Below are 25,322 nucleotides of genomic sequence, written 5' to 3'. Positions count from 1 at the left end.
GGTAAGAATGCAGATAAACCTGCCCCCAGATTATTTTTGACCTGAAAAGCCGTTTTTGTATTCCTGGAAGAATATAAAGAAGTGAATCCTCAAGAAATGGGATGTGGGGAGATTTACGTAGTCATTTCTGTTTAAAAAGAAAAGAAGCATTAACTTGTTTAGACAGTGTTGATACCTGTTTCAAATTAATTAACTTTAAAATCTCTAGAGGAATTCCCCCCCTCCACCCCCATTTGTTTTTGAGCAAGGATTGCAATTTGAAACTCTGGCCTCCTTAAGTGTTTCTTTCATGTTGTTGAAATTGGATGCTTTTTTTTTTTTTTTTTTTTTGAGGCTATAATGTCCAGTTAGCCTGGTTCAGTCCACTCAGCAAACAGGCTGGCAATTTGATCTGGGAAATTTACAGAGTTTAAACCCAGGAGTCATTCACTCCATTTTGCTTTTCCTGTAAGAAGTCATTCTGGCCTCCGGTGGCTGTAGGTCTAGCTTGGGTGGTAAAATCTTTCTAATGGTCCTGGGAATAGAAACATTTTCCAGGCAGGCCCTTTTTTTCCTTTGTTAATGTGGTTTTCATAGGTACAATTCCTGTCGCAACACATAGTGCAGTCCCAGTTAACTTTTCAGTAACAAGCTTATGAATATTTGATAATGTAAAGGGAGAAAAAGAGATCAGCACATATGTCAGCAGACTATCTAGATTTGCTTCTTCAAAAGGCATCCATAGTCTAGGCATCCATAGTCTACCGCTACTGAGGATCTCCCTATTTTCCCCTCTTCAATCCTGTGCCTCTTCTTTGCATCTTTCCTTACTCACTTCCAACCCCTACCAGCTCAGGATTAGAAGAGGTGTTCAGAACCCATAATCTTTACTGGAGAAAAGAAAGCTTTTTGTAACTGTTTTACCTAGTTGTGTGTTTTCTTTTTAATTCCTCCTTCCTCCTTTGTAGTTGACTGATTGCTTCAATTAAGACCCAGTGTGCCTGCTAAGCTGTGCCCAGGTTCAGAGCCATGCCAGTCTGTGGGTGAAGCTTAAGGTAGTAATGGAGCCACTGCATCAGCAGCAGAAGCCACAGAAGCTGCCACACTCGGCTCCTTTGCAGATGGATGCCAGAGAGAAGCAGGGAACACAGATGAGAGAGGCCCCATTCCTGTATGCCCAAAAGCTAGCCACACAGCCACCTGTCCTTTCTGCCATGCCTGGAAGACCTCCTGGCAGTCCTGCCCTGGGTCCTTTAGCCAGAGTTCCACCAGTCACACCAGTGGCCCGAGGTTTTGAACAGAGCAGTGTGAACTCAGAGCCTGAGGAAGAAGAAGGTGGTTTGGAGGATGAGGATGGGGATGATGATGTGGCAGAGACGGCTGAAAAAGAGGCCCAGGCTGCTGCCAAGTATTTCCACGTGCAGAAAGCAACTCGCCAAGATCCCCGAGCACCCCCTGTGCTCAGTCTGCTTCCAGCTCCAGGGCTCCCAACACCGGTACCCCAAGCTAAAGAAGACCCTACCAAAGATGCGTCCACGGCACCACCTTCCGTCTCCACGGGTGGGCAGCCACGCTGGAGCCTGGATGAGCAGCTTAAGCAGGTCAGTCTGTGCGCTGTGGGAGGCTATCCTTTCTGAAGCATGTGCTATTCTGAGTCTTCCCACCCGACTTCACTCATCCACAGCCAAGATTTTCTCAATATTTGTTTGCTTGGGCTAGAGGTATGTATAGCTCAGTGGTGGTGATGCTCACTAGTAAGCATAGTATGCACAAGGCCTGGGTTCAGTCCTCAGCACCAAAAAGAATTTTTATCATTACAATCTTTTTTTTTTTTTGTGCCTGTATTAAGGAGTGAACTCAGGGCCTGGGCACTGTCCCTGAGCTTTTTTTGTTCAAGTCTAGTGCTCTGCCACTAGACTTTGTTTCTGGCTTTTTGCTGGTTCATTGGAGATAAGAGTCTCACACACTTTCCTGCCTGGGCTGGCTTCAAATCACAATCCTCAGATCTCAGCCTCCTTAGTAGCTAGGATTACAGGCATGAACCACAAGCTCTCAGCTCAAGATCATACTTTTTTTTTTTTTTAAATTTTATTTGTGAACATATTGTACAGAGGGGTTACAATTACATGGGAAGATCATACTTTTAATGACAATTTGTTGTTTTGTAGCTGAGCATAACTGATCAGAAATACTCTTATATTTCCTAAGAAAGTCTTGTAGACATGGGTCCATCTCACACTTACAGATACTGCTTAGAAAGAGGGAAGGACAGACCTAAAGATTCCCTTTTTAGCCAAGGAAAGCTGAGTGACTTTAAATATGGCATAGCGTTAGCATCAGCATTGGAGTTTTCTTTTGTCGTTTTGTGATGCTAAGGGTCCAACCTCTCATGTATTCTAGAAGGGAATGCTATGGGGGAGATACTGGGGCTTGAACTCAGGGCTTTCTTTGCTCAAGGTTAGCTCTCTATCACTTGAGCCACAGCTCTACTTCTGGCTTTTTGCTGGTTAATTGGAGATAAGAGTCTCAAGGAATTTCCTGCCTGGGCTGGCTTCAAGCCATCATCCTCAGATCTCAGCCTCCTGAATAGATAGAATTACAGGTGTGAGCTACCAGTGCCCAGCTATTAGAGAGCTTTAACTACTAGAGAGCTTTATTTATAAAGGCAGACTATAGCCAGTCATGGCAATACATATAATGGTACTCGGGAGGTAGAATCTAAAGGATTATTGAGTTGGAAGTCAGTCTGGACTACATAGTGAGATCCTGTCTCAGAACAAAAAGACAGGCTGGGATATAGTTCAGTGGCAAAGAACTTGCCTAGCAAGTGCAACATCTTAGAACTAGTCCCAGTACCAAAAAAGACAAGGAAAAAAAAAAGTTTAAAAGGAAAAAAAAGAGGGGCTGGGAAGGTGGCTCAGTGGTAGAATGGTTGCATTGCATGCATGAGGCCCTGGGTTCAATTCCTCAGCACCACATAAGCAGAAAAAGCCAGAAGTGGTGCTGTGGCTCAAGTGGTAGAGCACTATCCTTGAGCTGAAGAGCTCAGAAATAGCACCCAGGCCCAGAGTTCAGGCCCACGATCGACAAAAGAATAAAAAAGAGCCGGGCACCGGTGTCTCATGCCTGTAATCCTAGCTACTCAGGAGGCTGAGATCTGAGGATCTCGGTTCAAAGCCAGCCCAGGCAGGAAAGTCCGTGAGACTCTTATCTCCAATAAACCACTAGAAAACCGGAGCCACCGGCGGTGTGGCTCAAGCAGTAGAGTGCTGGTCTTGAGCTGAAGAGCTGAGGGACAGTGGCCAAGCCCAGAGTTCAAGCCCCACGACCAACAACAACAACAAAAAAGAATAAAAAAGAAAGCAGACTGCAGAGCTGAAGAGTCCTAATGAATTATTTGGAGGAGGGAAGCCTAGGAAGCTGTTCTCAGCCAAGCCTTTGGCTCTTTTCTTTTCTCTTTCTTTCTCTTTCCTTCCTTCCTTCCTTCCTTCCTTCCTTCCTTCCTTCCTTCCTTCCTTCCTTCCTTCTTTCTCCTTCCTTCCTTCCTTCCTTCCTTCCTTCCTTCCTTCCTTCCTTCCTTCCTTCCTTTCTTTCTTTCTTTCTTTCTTTCTTTCTTTCTTTCTTTCTTTCTTTCTTTCTTTCTTTCTTTCTTTCTTTCTTTCTTTCTTTCTTTCTTTGTCATGGGGCTTGAACCCAGGGTCTCAGTGCTGTTTCCTGAGCTTTTTCACTCACCACTAGCATGTTACCACTTTGAGCCACAGTACCACTTCTGGTTTTCTGGTGGTTCATTGGAAATAAGAGTCTTATGGTCTTTCCTGCCCTGGCTGGCTTTGAACTACAATCTTCAGATCTGTCTCCTGAATAGCTAGGATTACAGATGTGAGCCACCAGTGCCAGGCTTGACTTCTCTTTTCTTAGTGACCTACAGTGCAGTTTTTCCTTAGTGTGAGGACAGTAAGTTGACTTGTTATGGGTCAGTTGGTATTTCCAGCAGGGAATCCAAGGCAAGCCGTTCATGTGTGGGAACTCTGAATAACACACTCCGTGTGTGTGGTCCAATGATATGTAGAAACAAACCATTTGTGAAGAGCCATAGCCTTCACAGGCGACTGAGAAGCCATGAGATCTGAAGGTCGTGGTTTGAAGCTTGCTAGGGCAGGAGAGACCATCAGACTATTATATCCAATTAACTAGCGAAAAAACCTGAAGTAGAGCTGTGGCTGAAGTGGTAGAGCACTAGCCTTGAGCAGAAAAAGCTCAGTGACAGAGCCCAGGACTGGAGTTCAAGTTCCAGGTCCAACACCTTTTAGAACCTGAAAAGTGGAACATGTCTGCTGTTGGTTTAGTTTTCAACAGCAGAGTTTGTTGTAGGTGCTTCAGTGAGTGAACAATAGGGTTCAAACCCCACCCCTATGTGTCTTTCCTTTATGATCTTTTGGTAGCATTATGAATTGCCCTGAGCCCCTGCCTTCACTGCAGAACAAAATTTATGAAAGTTCCTCCCGGGACACGAGGGTTAAGAGCTAGTCTTGGGGCAGGAGCTGCCTGTGCCCACAGTATCATCCTTTGCTGCCTCTTCCTCTGAAGCAGGGCGAGTACTGAGATGGATGCTCAGAGGGTTCCCTGCCCTCGGTCACCCAGGGAGACTGTGGTGGAGGGAGGCCTGGAATAAGAATCTAGCTTCCAGGACCAGAGCTCCTTGGCTGTCAGCCTGAACCCCACCTCCTGGCTGATTTCTTTGGTTTAGCAAAACATCTGTGAGCTGCTGGCAGCCCCCACCACGGCTGTGCAGCTGGCACAGTGCCACGTTGGTGGCTGAGTCAGCTCATAGCGGGATCCCGCCCTGCCGCCACTGGGAAAGTTCAGGCCTGAGGCAGCTGGGCTGCCCCCGCCTTGGCAGCTAGCCAGCCTCTGTGTGTGCATGTGCACACATGCGGTTGTTCCTAGAAAGTACAGCAGCACGCCCCAGAGCCCGTCTGTCTTCCGGAAGTGCAGCAGGTGTTGAGGTCAAGCCTTTAGAGATTTGAAAAAAAGACTTTGCAGAACTGGCGTGTGCGCTGTGGCAGGGCGCCCAGCCCTGACTGGCCACTCTGCACTCTGTCCTCCGTGCTGTTGCTGGGCACTGTCTGTTGGCACCTGAAACCCTTTGAGTTCATTTAAGTTTTTGAGGCGTACTTGCTAATTATAGACTACGTGGCAGAGCACCTGCCAGAATGTGTTCATAAATGTTAGAGTAACTGAGGCCTAATTCCTCACCCTGAATGTACCTTCCCCCCTCAATTTGGTGATCAAGAACCAGGCCAGGGAGGCAGTGCAACAGACTTAAATCTTTCTCTGGGCATCCCCTGTTTCCTTGTGTATTTAAATTTTCAAAATAAATTTGATCTATGTTTTTTCTCTTGCTTTGAAGGAGTAAATAATGTGGGGATTAAAGCTATTTCATGTTTTTGTTTTTTGTGTTGGTCCTGGGGCTTGAACTCAGGGCCTGAGGGCTGTCCCTGAGTGTTTTCACTCAAGGCTGGTACTCTACCACTTGAGCCACAGCTCCATTTCTACCTTTCTGGTGGTTAGTTGGAGATAAGAATTTCACAGACTTTCCTGACTGGGCTGGATTTGAACCCCAATTCTCAGATCTCAGCCTCTTGGGTAGCTAGGATTTCAGGAATGATACAGCTGGTGCCTAATAAAATGGTTTTTAGTTATGCTAAAACGAATCTTCCAGGAGAGCCTAGAAACCATCTAAACCATGAGACTTACTATTCAGTCCTTTGTTTCTTTATGGAACTGCCAGTGGGGGGTAGAAAGAATAGCCCTTGCTTCAAAGACCTCTACAGTTGACACAGACCCTACTGTTAATGGGTTACTTTTTGTTTTAAACAATAAACTTGGCTGGAGTCCTCTTTGTGCCAGGATTGTACTCAGTAGACTGGCTTCTCTCCCTCAAGGAGTGCAGGGCTCTGCAGAGGTACTGTGGGAATCTCAAGGTGGGCTGGAGTTGGGGGTGTAATAACTAGGTTTGCTGAAGCCCAGGCCCCAGTCTGCACTGTGGTGGAGCTGTTTTAAAACTTGGTTTATACCTGTAAGATCGGCCTATAGACATTATTATTGTTGTTGTTGTTGTTATTATTATTTCCTGCAACATAGTATAGCTTGGCAAGCCAACAAGAAAGTTGTTTTCAAGATTTGGTGTGGGGGCAGGGAGTAGGCGAACATCCACAAACTAAAAAGCAAAAGTGGGACTGCCTAAGGGCACCACAGATTAGACTTACGTGTCTGAAATCCCTTTCCTAAAGCAAGTAATGTTGAAATTGTCTCATGGGTTTTCTCTGGAGAACTTCTTAGAAAATACTTGCTTCTCAAAGTGGAGACAATTGGAGTGTCATGTCACCTGCCTCTCTGGGGAAGAGAGTTAGTCCAGCACTGTAAAACCAATCCGTGTGCAGGGGCAGAGTAAACCATGATGAAGCAAGACAACAAAAGACCTGATGTCCTTTCTCTCAAAGGATATCACACAGCCAGCTTGGGCGGAGGGTTGCTGGCCTTTTAGGGTGGTCTTGGATAGAGGGTTGTTAAGCAATACAGGCTTTGTCTGTCTGGAGCCCATTAATGGAGCTAGGTCCCCCTGCATAGAAGAGGAAGATGAGTGATGGTGGATCGGCCCTTGGGGCCAGAGTGTGTGTGACTGGTCTTCTGCATACTTTACTGATCACTTTGGTTACTGTGTGTGGCTTTGCATAGCCAGCTCCCTGAAAAGCACTAGAGACATTGCTCAATAAATGTTGCTCCCCCCCTCCCTTCCCCTCTTTTTCAACCCCTCTTCCCAGCAAGCTCAACGATTGCCTTCCAGGGTGGAGGAGTCTTATTTCAGAAAACTTGTAATTAAAGAATTCCTAACATTTCCTAAAGCTAGCCAGCCACACGTGTTAATGAAGACAGGGTACTACCGATTGAGAACAGCTGGAAGCTGTTAGGCGCGCCCTCAGCTTCTGCCCACTGTGTGGCCTCTTTCTAAATTTGGGGTTCGGCACCTCTGCAGGATGAGAGCAGAGACTGCCTAGGCAGACAGGAAGAATCATCTAGTTAGATGTGCACTAAGAGTCAGGGAACAAGATTTAACAAGAGGAAATGCTTGTCCCCCTCCCCCCGCCAAATGATTGTAATTAGTGAAGTTCCTATTAGCTGCATACAGAATAAAAATCATTCTTATCTTACTATGCAAAAATAATTGGGCAATTAACTGGGTAATTATCTAACTAAGGCTTGAACTCAGGGCCTCATGCTCTTACTTTTCCATCAAGGCTGGTGCTCTACCACTTAAGCCACACCTTGCACTTCTGCCTTTTTTTCTGGTTAATTAAAGATAAGAGTCCCACAGATTTGTCTGCTTTGGTTTGTTTGGAACCTATATCTCAGCCTCCTGAGTAGCTGGGATTATAGGTGCTAGCCACCATCACCCTGTCCCCCCACTTTCTTTTTTATGTCTGTCTTCCTGCAATCACAGGGGAGCCTGCCTTGATAAGTGGTTCTCAGTTGGAGGCCACCCTCCTCTTCTCTCCTTAGGGGTACGGTTGCCAATCAGGGGGCATTTTGAGTTGTGCCTGGGGCAGATGTTTTCTCCCAGCCCTTCGTGCTTCCAGTGTCCTCCAGCATACAGCGACAGTCTCCTCCCCCAACAAGAAATCCTCCAAAGTACCAACGTGGAGAAACCCTACTCTAGATGGTGTTTGGAGAAAGAACATATGCTGTGCTTTGTGTAGATGTGCACGTGTTCTAGGCTAGACACTGCCCAAACCTGTCCTCTGCAACCCTGAATTCTCTTCACTTGTTTTGTGTTTTTGCTTTGTTTTACTTTGTTGTATTGAGACAAGGTTCTCTCTATAAAGCTGGTCTCAAACTTGAGATTCTTCTGCCTTAGCCTTCTAAGTACTGGAATTTCAGGCATGCACACCCAGGCCTGGCTTTCTGTTCTCTTTTCAGTGTCCATGTGGAGTTTGTAGCCTCCATTTGTAATGATCTCAGTGGACACTCACCTAGGAGATGACTGGGACCTAGAACTTCGAGGTCTCGTAAATGGTCCATTATACAGATAGCTATGTGTGACCGAAGGTGGCCGTCCTTCTGGACACTTAACTCCAAAAGATGAAAAGACAGATACTTGGCAGCCTTGTTACTTAGTAACAGACTTAATCTGAACCAGCCTTGGATTGGGAGCTACCAGTGGGATTAGGTCCCAGCTCTACTACTGTTTTTCTATAGTATTTTGCCGTGTCCTAACCTCCTCTCAACCCACACATATAGTAGTTCCAAGGCATGCAAATTCTCTTCCCCAACCTGAGGATAATGCAAAAGTGGAGGAAATATAGGAGGGTGGAAGGGGGAGATCATTGTAAAATGTGTACACTGTACAAATACTGTTTTTGAGCTGGGATCCTGGGGCTTGAACTCAGGGCCTGGGTGCTGTCCTTGAGCTTTTATGCTCAAGGCTCCACAGTGGCTCTTTGGTGGTTAATTGGAGATGAAAAGTCTCACAAACTTTTCTGCTGAGATTCTTAGATTTCAGCCTCCTGAGTAAGCTAGGATTACAGGTGTGAGCCACTGCCACCGAGTTCCCTAAATACTTCCTTTTTGTGTATGCTGATTCTGGGGCTTGGACTTGGGTCTGCATCGCTGTCCTTGAGCTTTTTTTTTTTTTTCCTTAGGGCTGGTGCTTTACCACTTGGACTACAGCCATACTTTTGGCTTTTTTGGTGTAGTTGGAGATACAAGTCACATGGACTTTTGTGCCTGGGCTGGCTTCATTCCTCGATCCTCAGGTCTTAGCCTCCTGAGTAGCTAGGATGATAGGCATGAACCACCAGCATTCCAGCTGCTACTTTTTTAAAACTCTGATTTTCCAATCTTCACTACTTTATAGGAAGATGCTCCAGAAATGCTAGACATGACTACAGAACTTCTCTTCAGTTTTCTAGAGCTGTGCTCCAGAGTTCTCAGAAACTTTTCAGGGTTTGTGGGAACAAAATCATGGCAATTTGGTAGCTTTCTGTGTTAGCATAGAGTTATAAGCATGTTTTCTGTTCAGGTAGAAGTGAGCTTTATCAGTATTCAGTCCTTATAGATGTGTGATCACTGACCTAGCTTGGTTTTATCTCTTTCACCAGACTAATCTCTCCACGAGATCCCACCCCCTCCTAGACCTTCAGGAACTTGCCCCACTCGTGAGTCTTTTCCTGATTCTTTGGTCTTACATTCTTCTAAAACCCTCTCTATATTCACTCATCTTCCAGCTCACACACACACACGCACACAAAACAAACAAACAAACACCTTTAGTCTTAAGATCTACCTTATTTGGTGGTTAATAAGAAGAGGAGCTGTAGCTGCGCACTGGTGGCTCACGCCTGTAATCCTAGCTGCTCCAGAGGCTGAGCTTTGAGGATTATGGTTCAAAGCCAGCCTGGGCAGGAAAGTCCCTGAGACTCTCATCTCCAATTAACCACCAGAAAACTGGAAGTAGTGCTGTGGCTCAAGTGGTAGAGCACTTGCCTTGATCTGAGTCCAGGCCCGGAGTTCAAGCCCATGACCGACCAAAAAAACAAACTACAACAACAACAAAACAGAAGAGGAGCTGGGTACCAGTGGATCACTCTTGTAATCCCAGCAATTTGGGAGCCTGAGATGAAAATCTTGATTTGAAGCCAGCCAGGCAGTAAAGTCCCATGAGACTCATATCTCCAATTTACCACTAAAAAGCCAGAAATGGAGATGTAGCTTAAGTGGTAGATCCTAGCCTTGAGCACAAAAGTTCAGGGACACATCCAGGCCCTAAGTTCAAACCCCAGGATAGGCACAAAAGCCAAAAAAAGAAGAAAAAGAGAAGTCATTTTAAATAATTTTTCCTGGGTTATGCATTCCTTCCAGCTTTTCTTGTATTTCTAGCTTCTCCCCTCCCCCTAACAAGGGTCTTAGAATTGCTTATACTCATTACGTCCATTCTGTCACCTCCTGGGCTATCCTCCACATGCTCCATCCTGAACCCTGATCCTTTATGTTCTTGGTTTCCTCCTCCCCCCCTCCCCTTCTCCCCCTTTTCCCTCTCCCTCTCCCTTTCCCTCTCTTGGGAGTAGTCTCATAGACTTCCTGCCCAGACTAGCTTTAAGCCTTGATCCTCAGATCTCAGGCTCCTGAGTAGCTAGGATGACAGGCATGAGCCACTGATGCTTGGCTTGGTAGGTTGTCTAATGACCACCATGTTGTTGAGCCCAGGCTGGCCTGACCATTCCCTGTTTGAAACTTGCTCTTCTTACTTTTTATTTACCTTAATCTCTGTAACACTCTCTGCCAGCAGCCCCAAACACTTCTACTTTAGGTGCAGTCCTGAGCCTAGCACTACTATCAATGCTTTCTTTGCATAATCTCTACCTTCATATTTCATTTTATGATTTATTTTATTTTATTGCCAGTCCTGTGGCTTGAACTCAGGGCCCAGGCACTGTCCCTGAGCTGCTTTTTGCTCAAGGCTAACACTCTACCACTTGAACTGCACTTGTGGCTTTTTCTGTTTATGTGGTATTGAGGAATCGAACCCAGGGCTTCATGATTGCTAGGCAAGCACTCTACCACTGAGCCACCTTCCCAGCCCCCTCGTATTTTAAATAAATAGTGTCTATAGGCCAGGGACTCATAGATACTATTTGAGCACATTTTTCTAGTGTGACCTCAGGGCTTTAATCCTCAACCACCTGCTGAGCATTTCCATTTAGACATCCCTCGTGACAAGTTTAATACATGCAAAACTGAACTTTTGATTTCTATCCAAGTCACATTTCCTCCTTCACTTTCCTTCTCAACTAATGGCATTTTCCTTCCCTTTAGAATCTTGGGGTTGACTCATTACTACCTGTGTCCTTCCTCTGTTCTTCTCTGTCCTCTTCTGCTGTTCCATGTCTAGCCCTCACTAGGTCTCATCAATCCTTTCCTTTTTAGCCTCTCCTCTTCGCCATTACCCCCATTACCCCAGCAGCTTTCCAGCTCTAACAGGTTTCTGTGCTCCTCCCCTTGTAATCCATTTCTGCACAGCAGCTAGAATGATCTAAACACAAATCAGATGATGTCACTCCTGTAATGCCCTCTAAGTGTGATGCCAGTTACTCTAATTATAAAATCCAAATCTGGGTGATCTGACACCCTGCCTGCTTCTCAAGCCTTACCCCTCTTCTAGGACCTGGACTCAGGGCTGCCCAGTCACTTGGTTTATTTGCTCCCATGTTGGCACTCTACTACTTGAGCCATGCCTCCGGTCTGCCTTTCTGATGGTTAATTGAGGATGAATTCTCCCAGATTTTTCTGCCCTGATTGGCTTCTAGCCATGATCCCTTAGATCTTACCCAAGTAGCTTGGGTTACAGGCCTGAGCCACTGCTGCATAGCTTAGCCTTATGTCTGACAGTTTCCTGGCCTTTGTATATTCTGGTCACTTAGTGCCCAACCATTATGTTTCCTGGTATCTGGAATACCGGCAAATGCCCATTCATGGATTCAGAAGTCTCACAACTTTTTATGCCTGGTTACCTTTGAACTCGAGCCACCATTCCTGGGTTGATCAGGCTGTGACCTTCAGTTCCTGTCTTACCTTAACCATCACTGCCTCAGAAACCTTGTCCTCATCCTCAGTGTGGATGAAGCTCTTGATTCTTTTTTTTTTTTTGAGGGACACCTGTCCCTCAGCTCTTCAGCTCAAGGCTAGCGCTCTACCACTTGAGCCACAGCGCCACTTCTGGCTTACTTCTTTTTGCTGAGGAATCGAACCCAGGGCCTCAGGCATGCAAGGCAAGCGCTCTACCACAGCCACCTTCCCAGCCCCAGCTCGTGATTCTTTTTTGTGTGTGTGTGCTAATCATGGGACTTGAACTCAGGGCTTGGGCACTGTCCCTGTACTTCATGTGCTCAAGGCTAATGCTCTACCACTTGAGTCACTGCTCCACTTCTGGATTTTTGGTAGTTAATTGGAGATGAATCTCATAGACTTTTCCTGCCTGGGTTGGCTTTAAACCCCAATCCTTAGACCTCAGCCTTCTGAGTAGCTAGGATGACACTTGTGAGCCAAGTTCTGATTTCTTATGTGCTACCAAGCATTGTAACTTTAACAGTGTGAAAACTGGGACCCCATTCTTTCTTGTCCTGTTCTCCAGCCAACAGTACAGTGTTGTATGGGAGGCACTCTGTATTCTGTTTCCCCCATTTTCTCATGTTGCCTGCCCCCTCTTTTTACGTGATAGCTCCATTTCTTTTATTGTTATTGTTCCTTACCTGGATGGTGGTAGTGTAAGGCTAAAAGCCCAATTCCCAGATTCTGGCAGGAAGGACAGAAAATTCACTCTGGCCCTTCCCCCTAGTTTTAACTGATTCCAGGAGGTGATGAGGCATCCACAAGGGGGGAATGGGTAGGATTACGGAGAATCCTAAAGGGAGCGGAGAGCCCCAGGAAGTAAAACAGAGACTGTTAGGAGCCACACAGTTGGAACTACAAAAAAAAAAAAAAAAAAAAAAGTTCTGATAAAATCAGGATTACGGCTTTTAATCACTCAGGCCTCGGATGGACACACTGGAGTTATAATTATCAGATGCACACCTTCCGCTGTGGGACCACTTTAGTAAGAACCAAAAAGAGTCTTCCTACCTCCCACCAGCCACAGAGATCAATTCAAACTCGCTGGCTTGGAAAAAGAGCTAAGGACACTTTTGTGAAGAAGCAGTAGAAAGGGGCCAGGCCAGGGAGGGAGAGAGGGAAGACCTTCCCACCTGGGTATAGGAAGACTCAGTGCAATCAAGAAGATGAGCCAGAAAAGGGGTGTTCCTACTGAAGGAGGTAAAGAGACTAAAATGCAGTGTGGTGGTGAGGATACACAGGACACCATGGGATGAAATAGCAAGCAGGGTCCAGTCAGAGCCAAGGGGGAAAGGCCCCAGGAGGAACCAGGATCTGGGCCTTGAACTCAGGGCCTGGGTGCTTTCCCTGAGCTTTTCCTCAAGGGAAAGCACTCTACCACTCTACCACTTGAGCCACACCACCACTTCTGGCTTTTACGGATAGTTTTTAGTGAAGAAAAGAGTCTCACAGACTTTTATGCCTGGGTTGGCTTCTAACTGTAATCTTTAGAACTCCGCTTTCTGAGTAGCTAGGATTATAGTTATGAGCTACCAGTGCCTGACTGATTTTATTTTTTATTTTTATTTTTAATTTTCTCGGTCATGAGGCTTAAACTCAGGGCTCTGTCCTTGAGCTCTTTTGCTGAAGACTAACACTCTACCACTTTGAGCCACAGTTCTATTTTCAATTTTCTGGTGGCTCATTGAAGATAAGAGTCTCACACACTTTCCTGCCCAGGCTGGCTCTGAACCACAATCCTTAGATCTCAGCCTCCTGAGTAACTAGGATTCCAGGCATGAGCCACTGGTATCCATATATATATATATATGTAGTTTAAGGATTCTGGGAATTGGGCCTTTAGCATTACACAACCACCATCCAGGTCCACTGTTGAGCAGTCAAGTAATTGTTACATATGAAAATAGGTGGAGAGTGGTGGATCTGGCCAAAGATAAGGTAGATTATATATTGTGTGGTTTTGGTTTTTGTTGGTTGTAGGGCCTGAACTCTGGGCCTGGGCGCTGTCCCTACCACTTGAGCCATAGCACCGCTTCCGGCTTTTTCTGTTTATGTGGTACTGAGGAATTAAACCCAGGGCCTCATGCATGCAAGGCAAGCTCTCTTACCACTGAGCTACCTTCCTAGCCTAGTGTTGTTGTTTTTGAGACAAGAAGTACTGAAAGGACTGGGAAGGTGGCTCAGTGGTAGAGCGCTTGCCTTGCATGCCTCAGGCCCTGGGTTGGATTCCTCAGCACCACATAAGCAAAAAGAAAAAAAGCCGGAAGTGGCACTGTGGCTCAGGTGGTAGAGCGCTAGCCTTGAGCTGAAGAGCTGAGGGATAGTGCCCAGGCCCAGAGTTCAGGCCCCACGACCGGACCCCCAAAAAAAAAAAAAAAAAAAAAAAAGAAGTACTGAGAACAAAAGCTGTACTCAGCCTAAATACTTTCGTTAGGCTCCATATTGCAGAGCAATAAATTGATATCCAGGAGCCTGGGGATCAGCCCCTTTGAAGCCTAGTGATTTGGCTAATGACTACTTTGAGGTTCAGGTCCTAGGAATTTGCCTAGATCCTTGCCCTTGGGGCTCATATCTGTTCGATTACAGAGAGCAAACACAGGAAGCACATTACCATCTGTGTCTTTGAAAATACTCCCTGTTTCCCTGAGAGCTTTCAGTTTCCTTAGTGGTATTTTAGGGCAGGACCATTTCTTGTAGGTGTCAGAATGTGAGGAACCCCAGTGAAGTTGGTAGCTTCACCCCTAGGAAAGGGTTAACTTGAGTGTGGCATGGGGGGGGGGTGAGAAATGGGAACTAAAATTGCTTTGGACATCTGAGCTGGGCTTTAATAAGATATTCCAGGTGGTCAAGAAGTAATCCTAAAATAGCCTAGATACTTAATTGCTTTTAAAGTCAGTCTCCTTCTCTGGGGAGGTACAGCCCTAAGGAATGCAGTGCTGGCTCCTAAGCTCTTAGAAGGGTGGTCTGGTCGGGTTGTTTCACCCCTCCCCACCACCCAGTAAACAGAAAGGCCCAAGTAGCCTTCTTGGGTCAGGTGACATTTGCTAAATTTTCCCCTTCACAATAGAAGATTGGCCCTAAGCCTTTGGCTCCTGCCAGCTGCCATAACCTGGCTGGCTTTCTTCGTGCTGCATTATTGGTCTTGTCACCCTGTCCCCTCAACGGTGGCTTATTTTCATTAGTGCTCCCAGATTTCCTGGTTGACCCCCTCCCAGCTTCTGTTTGCACAGGAGCAGATTTTTCTCACTGTAGGAATTCAAAGCCATCCTTCTTTCTCTCTTTTACCGCAGTCCTGGTCCAGCTGACTTCCAATTTGGCTGCCTCTTCCAACAGCCATTTCTCCCCAGTTCAGCTCCCCTCTCTCCCTAAACCTAGATTCTCTGCTACATAGTCAGCTACCCTGGCCAGGGCTGCCTTGCCCTATAAGACTTCAGAGCCTCTTACAAAAGCAGTAATGCAAATCTCCAGTGAGAGGTATCATGAAAGTATATTAAATAAAGAGGGTGACCAGTGTCTTATTTGAAAGATTAAATAAGCTGGACACATTTGGTTCATGCCTGTCATCTAATTACTTAAAAGACTGGGATCTGAGGATCGTAGTTCAAAGCCAACCCAGGCAGGAAAGTCTGAGACTGTCTCCAACGAACCACCAGAAAACAGAAGTGGAGCTGTGGCTCAAAGTGGTAGAGCCCTAGCCTTGAGCAAAAAAGCACAGGGACAGCATCCAGGTCCCTAGCTCAAACCCCACAACTGACCAAAAAAAAAAAAAAAAAGCTGAAAGTGGAGCTGTGAGTGGTAGAGCACCAGCCTTGAGCAAAAAAGCCAAGGGAGAGCATGATGAGGTCAAGCCCTAGTATTTGCACACACGTTAAAAAAAAAATTAATCTAGAAAAAAATCTCAGCAATTAAAAAAAATTTAATGGAATAAATACAATTGTATTGGTGTTGTTTGCTTTTCCCCTATGGTACTGGATTTGAGCCCAGATCCTTGAATATCCTCCACTGAGCTACAACCCCAGCCCCAGTAATTAGTTATGTGTATTCCATGAAGCTCTTCTCTGTCCTTTCCCCTTAGAACCTTCTGTAGTGTCTGATAGATCTCAGAATACATGCATTGTTATACATGCATGAACAAAAAAACATTGAAATAGGAAACCTTAGTTCCAACCCTGGTAGGCATCTACATACATTTACGTAAGTATATTTTTTCAACAAAAATGGGTTGTCAAAATCCAGAATGGTGCTGTAATCATTTGTTTTTCTGTTCATAAAACATCCACTCCTCCCCCCTGTTCACAGTTCAGAGTTTAACTTTCCTCCTGGCATTCAAGGCATTTCACAGCCCGTTTCCCTCCCTGCTAAACCTCCCTGCCAAAACATGTCTTGTTTATCCTCCACTCAGTGCTCATTTAAACTGTAAATCTCCCCTAGCCCAGCCTTTGCATCTACCTTGGGGCACTTTTAGCCTGGTACTGTTAAATGTGTATGTGTGTGCTCAGCTTACTTTCCAACTGGGAAGTGAGGCATTGTGGGAGAGCTGCTTGAACAGCGCCCTTTCTACCTGTGATGGCTTCTCTAGAAATCTATGCTTCTCAGGAGCGAAAGGGCCCCTCGAGTCCATGTGGTCCAGCCTTTTCTCATGTGGAATTCCGTATCCCTTACAGATGATCTTCCAAAGACAGAAAGCTGCCTAACCCCAGAGAAGGCTCACTTGATTATGTGTATTAAGACTGAACCCGAAGTCTTTCTCCTGATCAGTTTTTTCCAGTATCCTCAGTTTTTTGCCCACTTTAAAGAGAAGGGCTGCCCTGCTCCTCTTCCACAGGTAGCCTTTCAGGGTTTCCATCATAGTGAATCTCTTCATTTCCCTTCCGCCTTGTTGTTCTTCCAGGGCTGTTAGATGTTAGTTTCTTTAGAGGCCTTCTATGTACATGGCACAGTGCTAGATGCCAAATTCCTTTGATTCCTCAGAGATATAATCCTCTCTTTCTACCTCCATTTCCATCTCACTCTCCTGGTCCACTGTCCCCTGGGGGCTAAAGATAGGGGCTCATCTAGTGTGGATGGCCTTGGAGACAGGAATAAAGGTTGCCCCTTTCAGTACCGCCAGATGACTCTCCAGGGCAAGTGTTTTCTGAGGGCTAGTTTGTGTGTGGCTCAAGGACCTAAATGAAGTTCATGAGATGAATCAAGGAATAAAAGAATCTCCCTGCTGGCTCACACTTGTTATCCTAGCTATTCGAGAGGCTGAGAGCTGAGAATCAAAGTTCAAAGCCAACCAAGTTAGGAAGACTCTTACCTCCAGTTAGTCATCAAAAAGCTGGAAAGAGAGCTGTGGCTCAAGTGGTAGAGTTCTGGGTTTGAGTAAAAAGAAAGTTAAGGGACAGTGCACAGGCCCAGAGTTCAGTTCTAGTTCTGTCTCTCTCTCTCTCTCTCTCTCTCTCCTCTCTCTCTCTCTCCCTTCATAAACAAAGCATGCTGGACAGTCCTGGGCCTGAGCTCTGGTGCAAGTTGCTTGAGTTCCCTGAGCCATCATTTCCCCAACTCCAAAATAACCACTTCTGCATTGTAGAGTTAGTTGAGAGAGCTCTCTAAGGCTCCTGACATAAGGCAAACAGCAGCTTCCTTTCCTGCCCCCCTTTTTCCTCCCTACCCTCTCACTGCCATTTTGGAGGGATTTAAAGACAAAACACTTGAGCTTCCATGGTGAAAACTGGAGCTGGATGCGAGCATAGTTGCCAAAGCTCATCTTGGGTGGGTATTTGGGAACAAACTGTTGGTTTCCTGTGAGCTCCTGGTGAGATCAAAGGTTTAGAGAAGGCTGAGGAGGTGGTTAATGGCTATGTGAACCAGCTTTCCACACATCTCTGGGCTGTTTAATACTGTTGTCTTGTGCCTAGTAAGTGATCCTTTTGCATTAAAAGAAAAAAAAATGGGGCTGGAGGGCTGGGAATGTGGCTTAGTGGTAGAGTGCTTGCCTACTTGCATGAAACCAGGGTTTAATTCCTCAGTATCACATAAACAGAAAAAGCCAGAAGTAGCACTGTGGCTCAAATGGTAGAGCACTTGCCTTGAGCAAAAGAAGCTCAGGGACAGTGCTCAGGCCCTAAGTTCAAGCCCCAGGACTGCCTCCCCCACCAAAAAAAAAAAAAATGTTAAGAGAAAGGTATGCTGCTCATTGGGTTACAAAGCTGGTCCCAGTAGGGGACACTTTCCATACCACCACACTTTCCTCATGGACCCCTCTTGATCCTGAAAGGCTGTATGTGTTTTGCCCCTGTTTATAATCTCTACCACTGTAGCCTTTTATTTGTTAGTCATTCTCTCTCTCTCTCTCTCTCTCTCTCTCTCTCTCTCTCTCTCTCTCTCTCTCTCTCTCTCTCTGTGTGTGTGTGTGTGTGTGTGTGTGTGTGTGTGCGCGCGCGTGCGTGCGTGCGCGCACATATGCGCTGTTACTGGGGCTGAGACTCAGGGTCTGAGCACTGTCTTTTAGTGTTTTTGCTTAAGCCTGGGGCTCTACCACTTAGGCCACACCTTTACTTCTGTCTTTTTGCTGGTTTCCAATTAGATCTTTGGATCTCATCCTCCTGTGTAGCTAGGATTACAGGCCTGAGTCACCAGGACCCAACTGGGCCTGCTAAGTGTTGATAGGCAGAGACATCTGCTGAACTGCATAAGTGACCTATGTTTGATTTTATTTGATTAGAGTTGAGAACCAACTAAATAACTTCTTTTTTTTTTTTTTTTTTGGGTCCGATCGTGGGGCCTGAACTCTGGGCCTGGGCGCTGTCCCTCAGCTCTTCAGCTTAAGGCTAGTGCTCTACCACTTGAGCCACAGCACCACTTCCGGCTTTTTTCTTTTTGCTTATGTGGTGCTGAGAAATCGAACTCAGAGCCTCATGCATGCAAAGCAAGCGCTCTACCACTGAGCCACCTTCCCAGCCCCACTAAATAACTTCTTTTTTTTTTTTTTTTTTTTTTTTGTCGGTCGTGGGGCTTGAACTCTGGGCCTGGGCGTTGTCCCTCAGCTCTTCAGCTCAAGGTGAGCGCTCTACCACTTGAGCTACAGCGCCACTTCCAGTTTTCTGGTGGTTTATTGGAGATAGGAGTCTCACGGTCTTTCTTGCCCGGGCTGGCTTTGAACCGTGATCCTCAGATCTCAGCCTCCTGAGTAGCTAGGATTACAGGCGTGAGCCACCAGCGCCCGGCTCTAAATAACTTCTTAATCCTGTGAAAGAGAGAAGAGAGGCAGTGGATATAGAGGGTCCTGGGAGACATCCCTGTCTCTTGGCAGGTGTGTCTGAGCTGGGGTGTGTCAGTGCAGGAGCACAAATCATCAGAATATGACCAGGAGGCTTCATGAAGGAGATAGTATTACAGATTGGCTCGGAAGGACTGGTGGGTTCAGGAATTCTAGTTTAACTGCCTCAGGCAAAGTAATGAGTCTTAGACATTTGCCCATCATCCTCACTGAATATTTTAAGTTAAATAATGGACAAAAAGAGCCAGGTAAGCCGAGCACCTGTAATCTTAGCTCAGGCCTGTAATCCTAGCTACTCAGGAGACTGAGATCTGAGAATCAAGGTTCAAAGCCATCTTGGGCAGGAAATGTCCGTGAGACTCTCCAATAAACGACTAGATAACTGGAAGTGGCACTGTGGCTCAAGTGGTAGAGTACTCGCCTTGAGCTGAAGAGCGCAAGGACAGTGCCCAAGCCCAGAGTTCAAGCCCCACCACTGGCAAAAAGAAAAAAAAAAAAAAAGAGCTAGGCACTGTTGGCTCAAACCTATAATCCTAGCTATTCAAGGGGCTGAGATCTGAAGATTGTGATTCTAAGCCAGCCCAGGCAGATAAGTTTGTGACATTCTTATTTCCGTTTGTGACACTCTTATTTCCAATGAACATCTGAAAAGTTGAAAGTGGAACTGTGGATCAAGTTAGTGCCAGCCTTGAGCACAAAAGCTCAAGGACAATGCCCAGGCCCTGCGTTCAAGCTCCAGGACCAGCACAAAAAGAAAGAGAGAGAGAGAGAAAAGATAGATGCTGGGACAACTTATTTTCTCTACATTTTCTTTGTTCTTTTCAAATTTCTTGTATGCCAGTACTAGAGCTTGAACTCAGAGCCTGGGTGCTGTCCTTGAGCTTTTTCACTCAAGGCTGGTGCTCTACCACTTGAGCCACAGCCTCACTTCCGGGTTTTGGATGTTGAATTGGATATAAGAGTTTCATGGGGCTGGGAAGGTGGCTCAGTGGTAGAGCACTTGCCTTGCATGCTTGAGGCCCTGGGTTCGATTCCTCAGCACCACATAAGCAAAAAGAAAAAAGCCAGAAGTGGTGCTATGGCTCAGGTGGTAGAGCGCTAGTCTTGAGCTGAAGAGCTGAAGGACAGTGCTCAGGTCCAGAGTTCAGGCCCACTGCCGGACCCCAAAAAAAAAAGAGTTTCATGGACTTTTTTGCCTAGGCTGGCTTCAAACTGCAATCCTCAGAGCTCAGCCTCCTGAGTATCTAGGATTACAGGAATGAACTACTGGCACTCAGCTTCCAATTTTTTTTTTTTTTTTTAAAGCTGACAGTTCCTTTCTGTGGAATGGCTGAAATAGTGCAGTTTGTAGAACTCAGTGTTGTATTTCCATCATCTTCTAGCTGGCACCCTGACCTCTGTGGGAAACTGAGTCTGAGTTGTTAGTGATTAAAATCTTGTCCACAAGCAGATAGATTTCTAAGCAGAGTGCTTCTCAATTCCTGGCAACAACTGCTCTGAGCCTCCCCCAGCCCCCAGGCATTCTCTCCCTGGAGCCCAGCTCACACTTGGGTGTTTATTTTCACATACAGTCCCGTGGCTATACTGGCATTGGTGGCTTGTTCTCATCCCCTCCCCCTTGCTGGAAGAGCCCTGGCCTGGCTGATTGGAGCTTGTGGATTTGTTTTCTCCACCTGAGTGTTGCATAGTTTCCAAGTGAGATTTCAGAATGCCTGCAAACCACTGTAATTAGTAAAACACACACACACACACTTAAACACACACACACACCTTGTTTTCATCTCTGAATGACATAGAGAAAGGACCTTCTTGTGACCAGCATTGAGCTGCCACAGTAAAGAGCTGACAAAACAGAAGCCGTAGCACTGATCGCCCATTAAACAGGGCTCCAGGGTAATCGACTGTCCAGCAGGAATTACTGGCTCAAACAAAACCCCTGGGCATTAGGACCTACTGCAGTCTTTGTTGGGGGGAAGGGCAGGAGAATGGAACTCTGTCTGGTTTTGCTGACCCGACAGACATCATTCATCTTGATTATTCATTGTGCTACTTGCTGCCAGATGACACTAGATTTCTGGTGACTATAATTACATTGTAGGGTTGAACTGAACAAAACCCCACGCCCTTCCTCCTGCTTGGTTGTTTATTTCCCTGGGCTGATGGTTCCATAAGACAGGACATAAGGAGAGCCTGGTGTAGGCACTGTCAGATGGCATTTACAGAACAGAGTGCTTCCTTACACACTTGCTTCCTTACACACTCGCCTTGTACTAGATAAGCAGGGAAAACATTTGGTGTAGCTGTTTTATTTCAACTGACAGGGCATCACTTCTCCCTGAGCCCTGCCTCACTGTTGTGAATTGGTGCTGTGAGGAGGAGGGCCTGCTCTCAGAGCCCACTTTGAGTAATGGAAGCCAACTGTGGGTCCCCAATATAGCTGAATAATGTTGCAGTTGGGTGCTGGTGGCTCATGCCTATAATCCCAGCTACTGAGGAAGCTAAGATCTGAGAATTGTGGTTCAAAGCCAGAGTAGTCTGAGAAAGTCTGTGAGATTCTTACCTCAAATTAATCACCGGAATATCAGGAAATGGAGGTATAGCTCAAGTGGTAGAGCACTAGCCTTAAGTGAAAGAGCCAAGGAACAGCACCCAGGCCCTCACTGTAAGCTCTATGACTGGCACAAAATAAATAAAAAAGAACAGAAGTATAAGCATGTTTTTGCCCTCACCTTAGTCCATTGGACAGTTTTAATTAGACCTAACCAATTAAATAAAATCTAGGATTATTTTATGATGAAAATGAACTCTTGGCTTAGGGGCTCCTAGTCTGTACCCCAGAAACAGTCTCAGGCTGTGGCAGCTCTTATAGCACTGAAGTGTTCATCGTGAAGCTTAGGGCTTCTGGTTGAGGCTTGGCTGAGACAGACCATGGCTTTGGAATCCTTGTCCCCTCTGTCCTCACTCCGTGTCACATGGGGAACCAGGCTTGCATCTTCATACCTGTTGCACAGTGCTCTTATTTCATGATGGCTCTTGGAAAGTCAGCACCATGAGGGTCTTAGAACCCAGAACCCTGGGTTTTGTTGTCCTATGACCACAGAGTTATTAAGCAGGAGGGGTATCCTTATATTTCCTCAACAAAAGGACCCCCTGTTGTTTTGGAAACATTACTGACAGCAGCAATGTCTCTGGAATTAGAGGTAGTCATCTGATGCCCAGGTATAGCACAAATGCTGAGGTCATTGCCTCCCCCGACGTGGAGCCCTGGCCTTCTACTCATTCTCTTCCCCTGCCCCTCTCAGCATTGTGTTCTGTTCCCTTCAGAACGGTGGTTTGGCCTGGAGTGATGATGCTGACGGAGGCCGAGGAAGAGAGATCTCACGAGATTTTGCCAAGGTCTGTAACGAGCATCTTGTGGGGTAAAGATGGGGAGCATTTGTGCAGCGGGTTCTGTCTGGCACCCAGGGAGAGGACGTGAGTGGCCAGTGAGTCACATTCATAACTATTTGAATGGTTGTACAATCTCTGGTCTGAGCCTTTGTGCTGCAAGATGCAATGTTCACTGTGGTTTTGTTTTGTTTTGTTTTTATCCCTGCTTGGGGTCTTGATTGCAGCTATATGAACTGGACAGTGATCCTGAAAGGAAAGAGTTCCTGGATGACCTCTTCATCTTCATGCAGAAGAGGGGTGAGTGTGCACTTTCCTCATGGTTCAGTTCCCTGGGTGTTTGAGTGCCTACTGCATGAGCTCCCCACCCACCCTGGTCCACCATGGCATGACTGCTGATTATCCAAATACTCGAGCACCAGACTGAAGAGGGCAGAGAGAATCTAGGCAAAACATAGATTTGGTCTTGCCTTATTTTTGCCTCTCTTCAAATTAATTGGCCTGTGGAGCCACTTCAATTTGAATACACTTATTAAATCTTAGCCATACAACTGCTTTGTGAATGACAGGACACAGGCCCTCAGGTAGTTTTGGAAAGTCTGAAATCCATAGAAAAGAAGGGAGTACTGGTGCTTAAACTCAGGACCTGGGCACTATTCCTGAGGTTTTGTGCTCAAGGCTGGTACTCTGCCACTTAACTCACACTTAAGTCGTCTGCTTCTGACTTTTTGTTAGCTAATTGGAGATAAAGAGTCTCAAATCCCTGCCTAGGGATGGCTTCAAACCATGAACCTCAGTTCTCAGCCTCCTGAGTAGCTAGGATAACAGATGTGAGCCACCAGTGTCCAGCTCCAACTTTGTTTTCTTATCCACTAGCTCTTTGACTGTTGCATTCACTGACTTGTTTGGAACATTCTTGTAGTTTAAGTGTACGGTACTGGCCATCTGCTTTATCATGAACCTTCCCAGTTCTCTTCTTTTTTCCCCACTTGACCCCCAATAGCCATCTCCATCCTAGACCACAGCATGACCAAAGTGAGCCCAGCAGCTCAGCTCCGTGGCCTTGGATACCGCTTAGCAGTGGGTCAGCCCTCAGGAAGCTTGGCCAGGTCCCCAGACTCCCTACAAGGTCCAGTCCACATGACTTCACCTTCATCACCCCATGACACAGAGAGCTGTTCCCCCAGCTTTCTCCCCAATATGGGATTGAGTTTCAATAACTTGATTGAGAGACCTGGGAATGAAGTTCTCTTTCTTTTAGGCTCAGCTATATATGGCAGCTAAATATTTGGAGATCCCTCACTCTCCACACATTCTCACCCACCCCTTCCCCCCGCAGTGTCTTCTCCGCCCTCTCCCCCTTCCTTTCCTCCTACCCCTTACCCCTTCCGAAGCCTTCTTGGTGGTGGGGCTATTACTGCCAGCTTGTGTTCCCCCTTATATCCCTCCCAGCCTCCAAGCCTATCAAAGCAGTTTAACTGGCCCTAATTAGTTTACTCCAATGGCTATCTGGAGCTGCATGTGTTAGTATAAAAGAAAACAAGAATAGAATCCTGAAAGATAATGTGACTGGCAGCAGAGAAACTCCCTGGTTGTTGAGAGAGAGAAATCCACTTAATACCTTGGTCTCCCCTTCCAATTACCTTTTAATTATTTACAAGCTTCACCAGCCCAGCTGGTGCAAACTCAGGCGCTGATCCCTCTCAAAGGGACTTCCATAGCAATATAGATTTTAATCAGCAGTGGAGCTCCGTTGCTTTACTTTCTGCTTTATTGTTTTCTTCCCTTCCCAGAAGGAGTTTTAAAGGAAAGTAGAAGTTAGATCAGCCTGGCCAGCAGTGAAGATCAGTAATTGTTTTCTCCTCCTGGAGGAAAGCTGCTTGGTCCCCCACTGCTAGCACCTCCCCAGGCAGGGAGGTGCTCTGGTTGGTGTTCCTGACACTGTTTGCCAGGCAAGGAGGCCGAGCTGCTTTGAGCTTTGGGTACATCTGCCTCATTGCTCCAGTTCAAAGACAGGTGGCTCTGTTGAAAGACAGCCACCCTGGGCTTGGAAGTCAGCAGCAGAGAGCCTTCGTTGCATCCTGACCAGAATCCTGGAGCTTCCAGGTTGCCATCTAGTGTGTGCTCCCACACCCACACCAGTGCTGGGGCCTGAACTCAGTGTCTGGGCGCTACTTTATCTTTTTCTGCTCAAGGCTCATGCTCTACCACTTGAGCCACACCTCCACTTCCAGAGTTTTGCTGGTTAATTGGAGATAAGAGTCTCTTGGACTTTCCTGCAGGGACTGGCTTCTCACCATGATCCTCAGATCTCGTCTCCTTAGTAGCTAGGCTTATAGGTGTGAACACCAGCATCTGACTTTGTAGCATAGTTCTGAGTAAACCCAGAGCAGCAATAAGTGACTCCCTTGGGTTAAGTCAACTTACAGCACTCAAATCAGATATTTCACTGTTTGCTGGCATTGCCGAGGAGAGGAAGAGGTCATCTGCCACCTCCTCCACTGCAAAGCTTCCTGCTCTTAGCACTCTGCTCAGCCCTTCCCTACAAGGTTTCCTGCTGTCAGCAGTCTGCTAGATACTCTGCTGTGTCCTCCCCTACAAGGCTTCCAGGTCTCAGCACTGTCAACATTGGGACTGGATGATCCTTTGTTCTGGGTGCACTCCTGTGCAAGGATGTTAGTGGTATCTTTGGCTTTCTCCACCAATTGTCAATAGTGATGCTCAGAAATACATATTGTAAATGGCCCCCGAGAGCCAAAATGCTGTCTGGGGAGAGGGTTAGAAAGGGGAACAAGAAACAAACTTTTGTCCTGAGGGGAAAAGAAAAATGCAAATCATTCTACCTCAGTTTAGAGTGGGCTTGTATGGAGAGAGGCGGTGTCTTCTGGCTCCCTCACTGGGACATGGGACTAAGTGCTAGGGGATGGGGGCTGGGCCCTGTGTGTCCCAGGCCTGAGATCACCTTCCTGAACACTCTTATCTGCTAGTCTAAATTGGAGTGGTGGTTCAGGCCAACTGGGAGCAGATTATA

The 25,322-nt window shown here is 46.4% G+C and overlaps 1 protein-coding gene across 2 annotated transcripts in view; it reads left to right on the top strand.

Moving 5' to 3' along the window:
• Arid3b (AT-rich interaction domain 3B) overlaps window positions 1-25,322 on the top strand; it is a 45,062-nt gene that overhangs the window by 1,649 nt on the left and 18,091 nt on the right. For both annotated transcript variants that reach the window (XM_070042894.1, XM_070042895.1), the window contains exons 2-4: window positions 948-1,580; window positions 22,229-22,300; window positions 22,519-22,591. In XM_070042894.1, coding sequence (XP_069898995.1) covers window positions 1,041-1,580; window positions 22,229-22,300; window positions 22,519-22,591 — 685 coding nt within the window. In that variant the 5' untranslated portion in view covers window positions 948-1,040. The remainder of the gene's footprint in view (window positions 1-947; window positions 1,581-22,228; window positions 22,301-22,518; window positions 22,592-25,322) is intronic.

This window comes from Dipodomys merriami, unplaced genomic scaffold (genome assembly GCF_024711535.1).
Source record: "Dipodomys merriami isolate MVZ:Mamm:240054 unplaced genomic scaffold, mDipMer1.0.p SCAF_33, whole genome shotgun sequence".
NCBI lineage: Eukaryota > Metazoa > Chordata > Mammalia > Rodentia > Heteromyidae > Dipodomys > Dipodomys merriami.
Note: the sequence above shows the minus strand (reverse complement) of the source record. Positions and strands in the feature narration are given on the sequence as shown.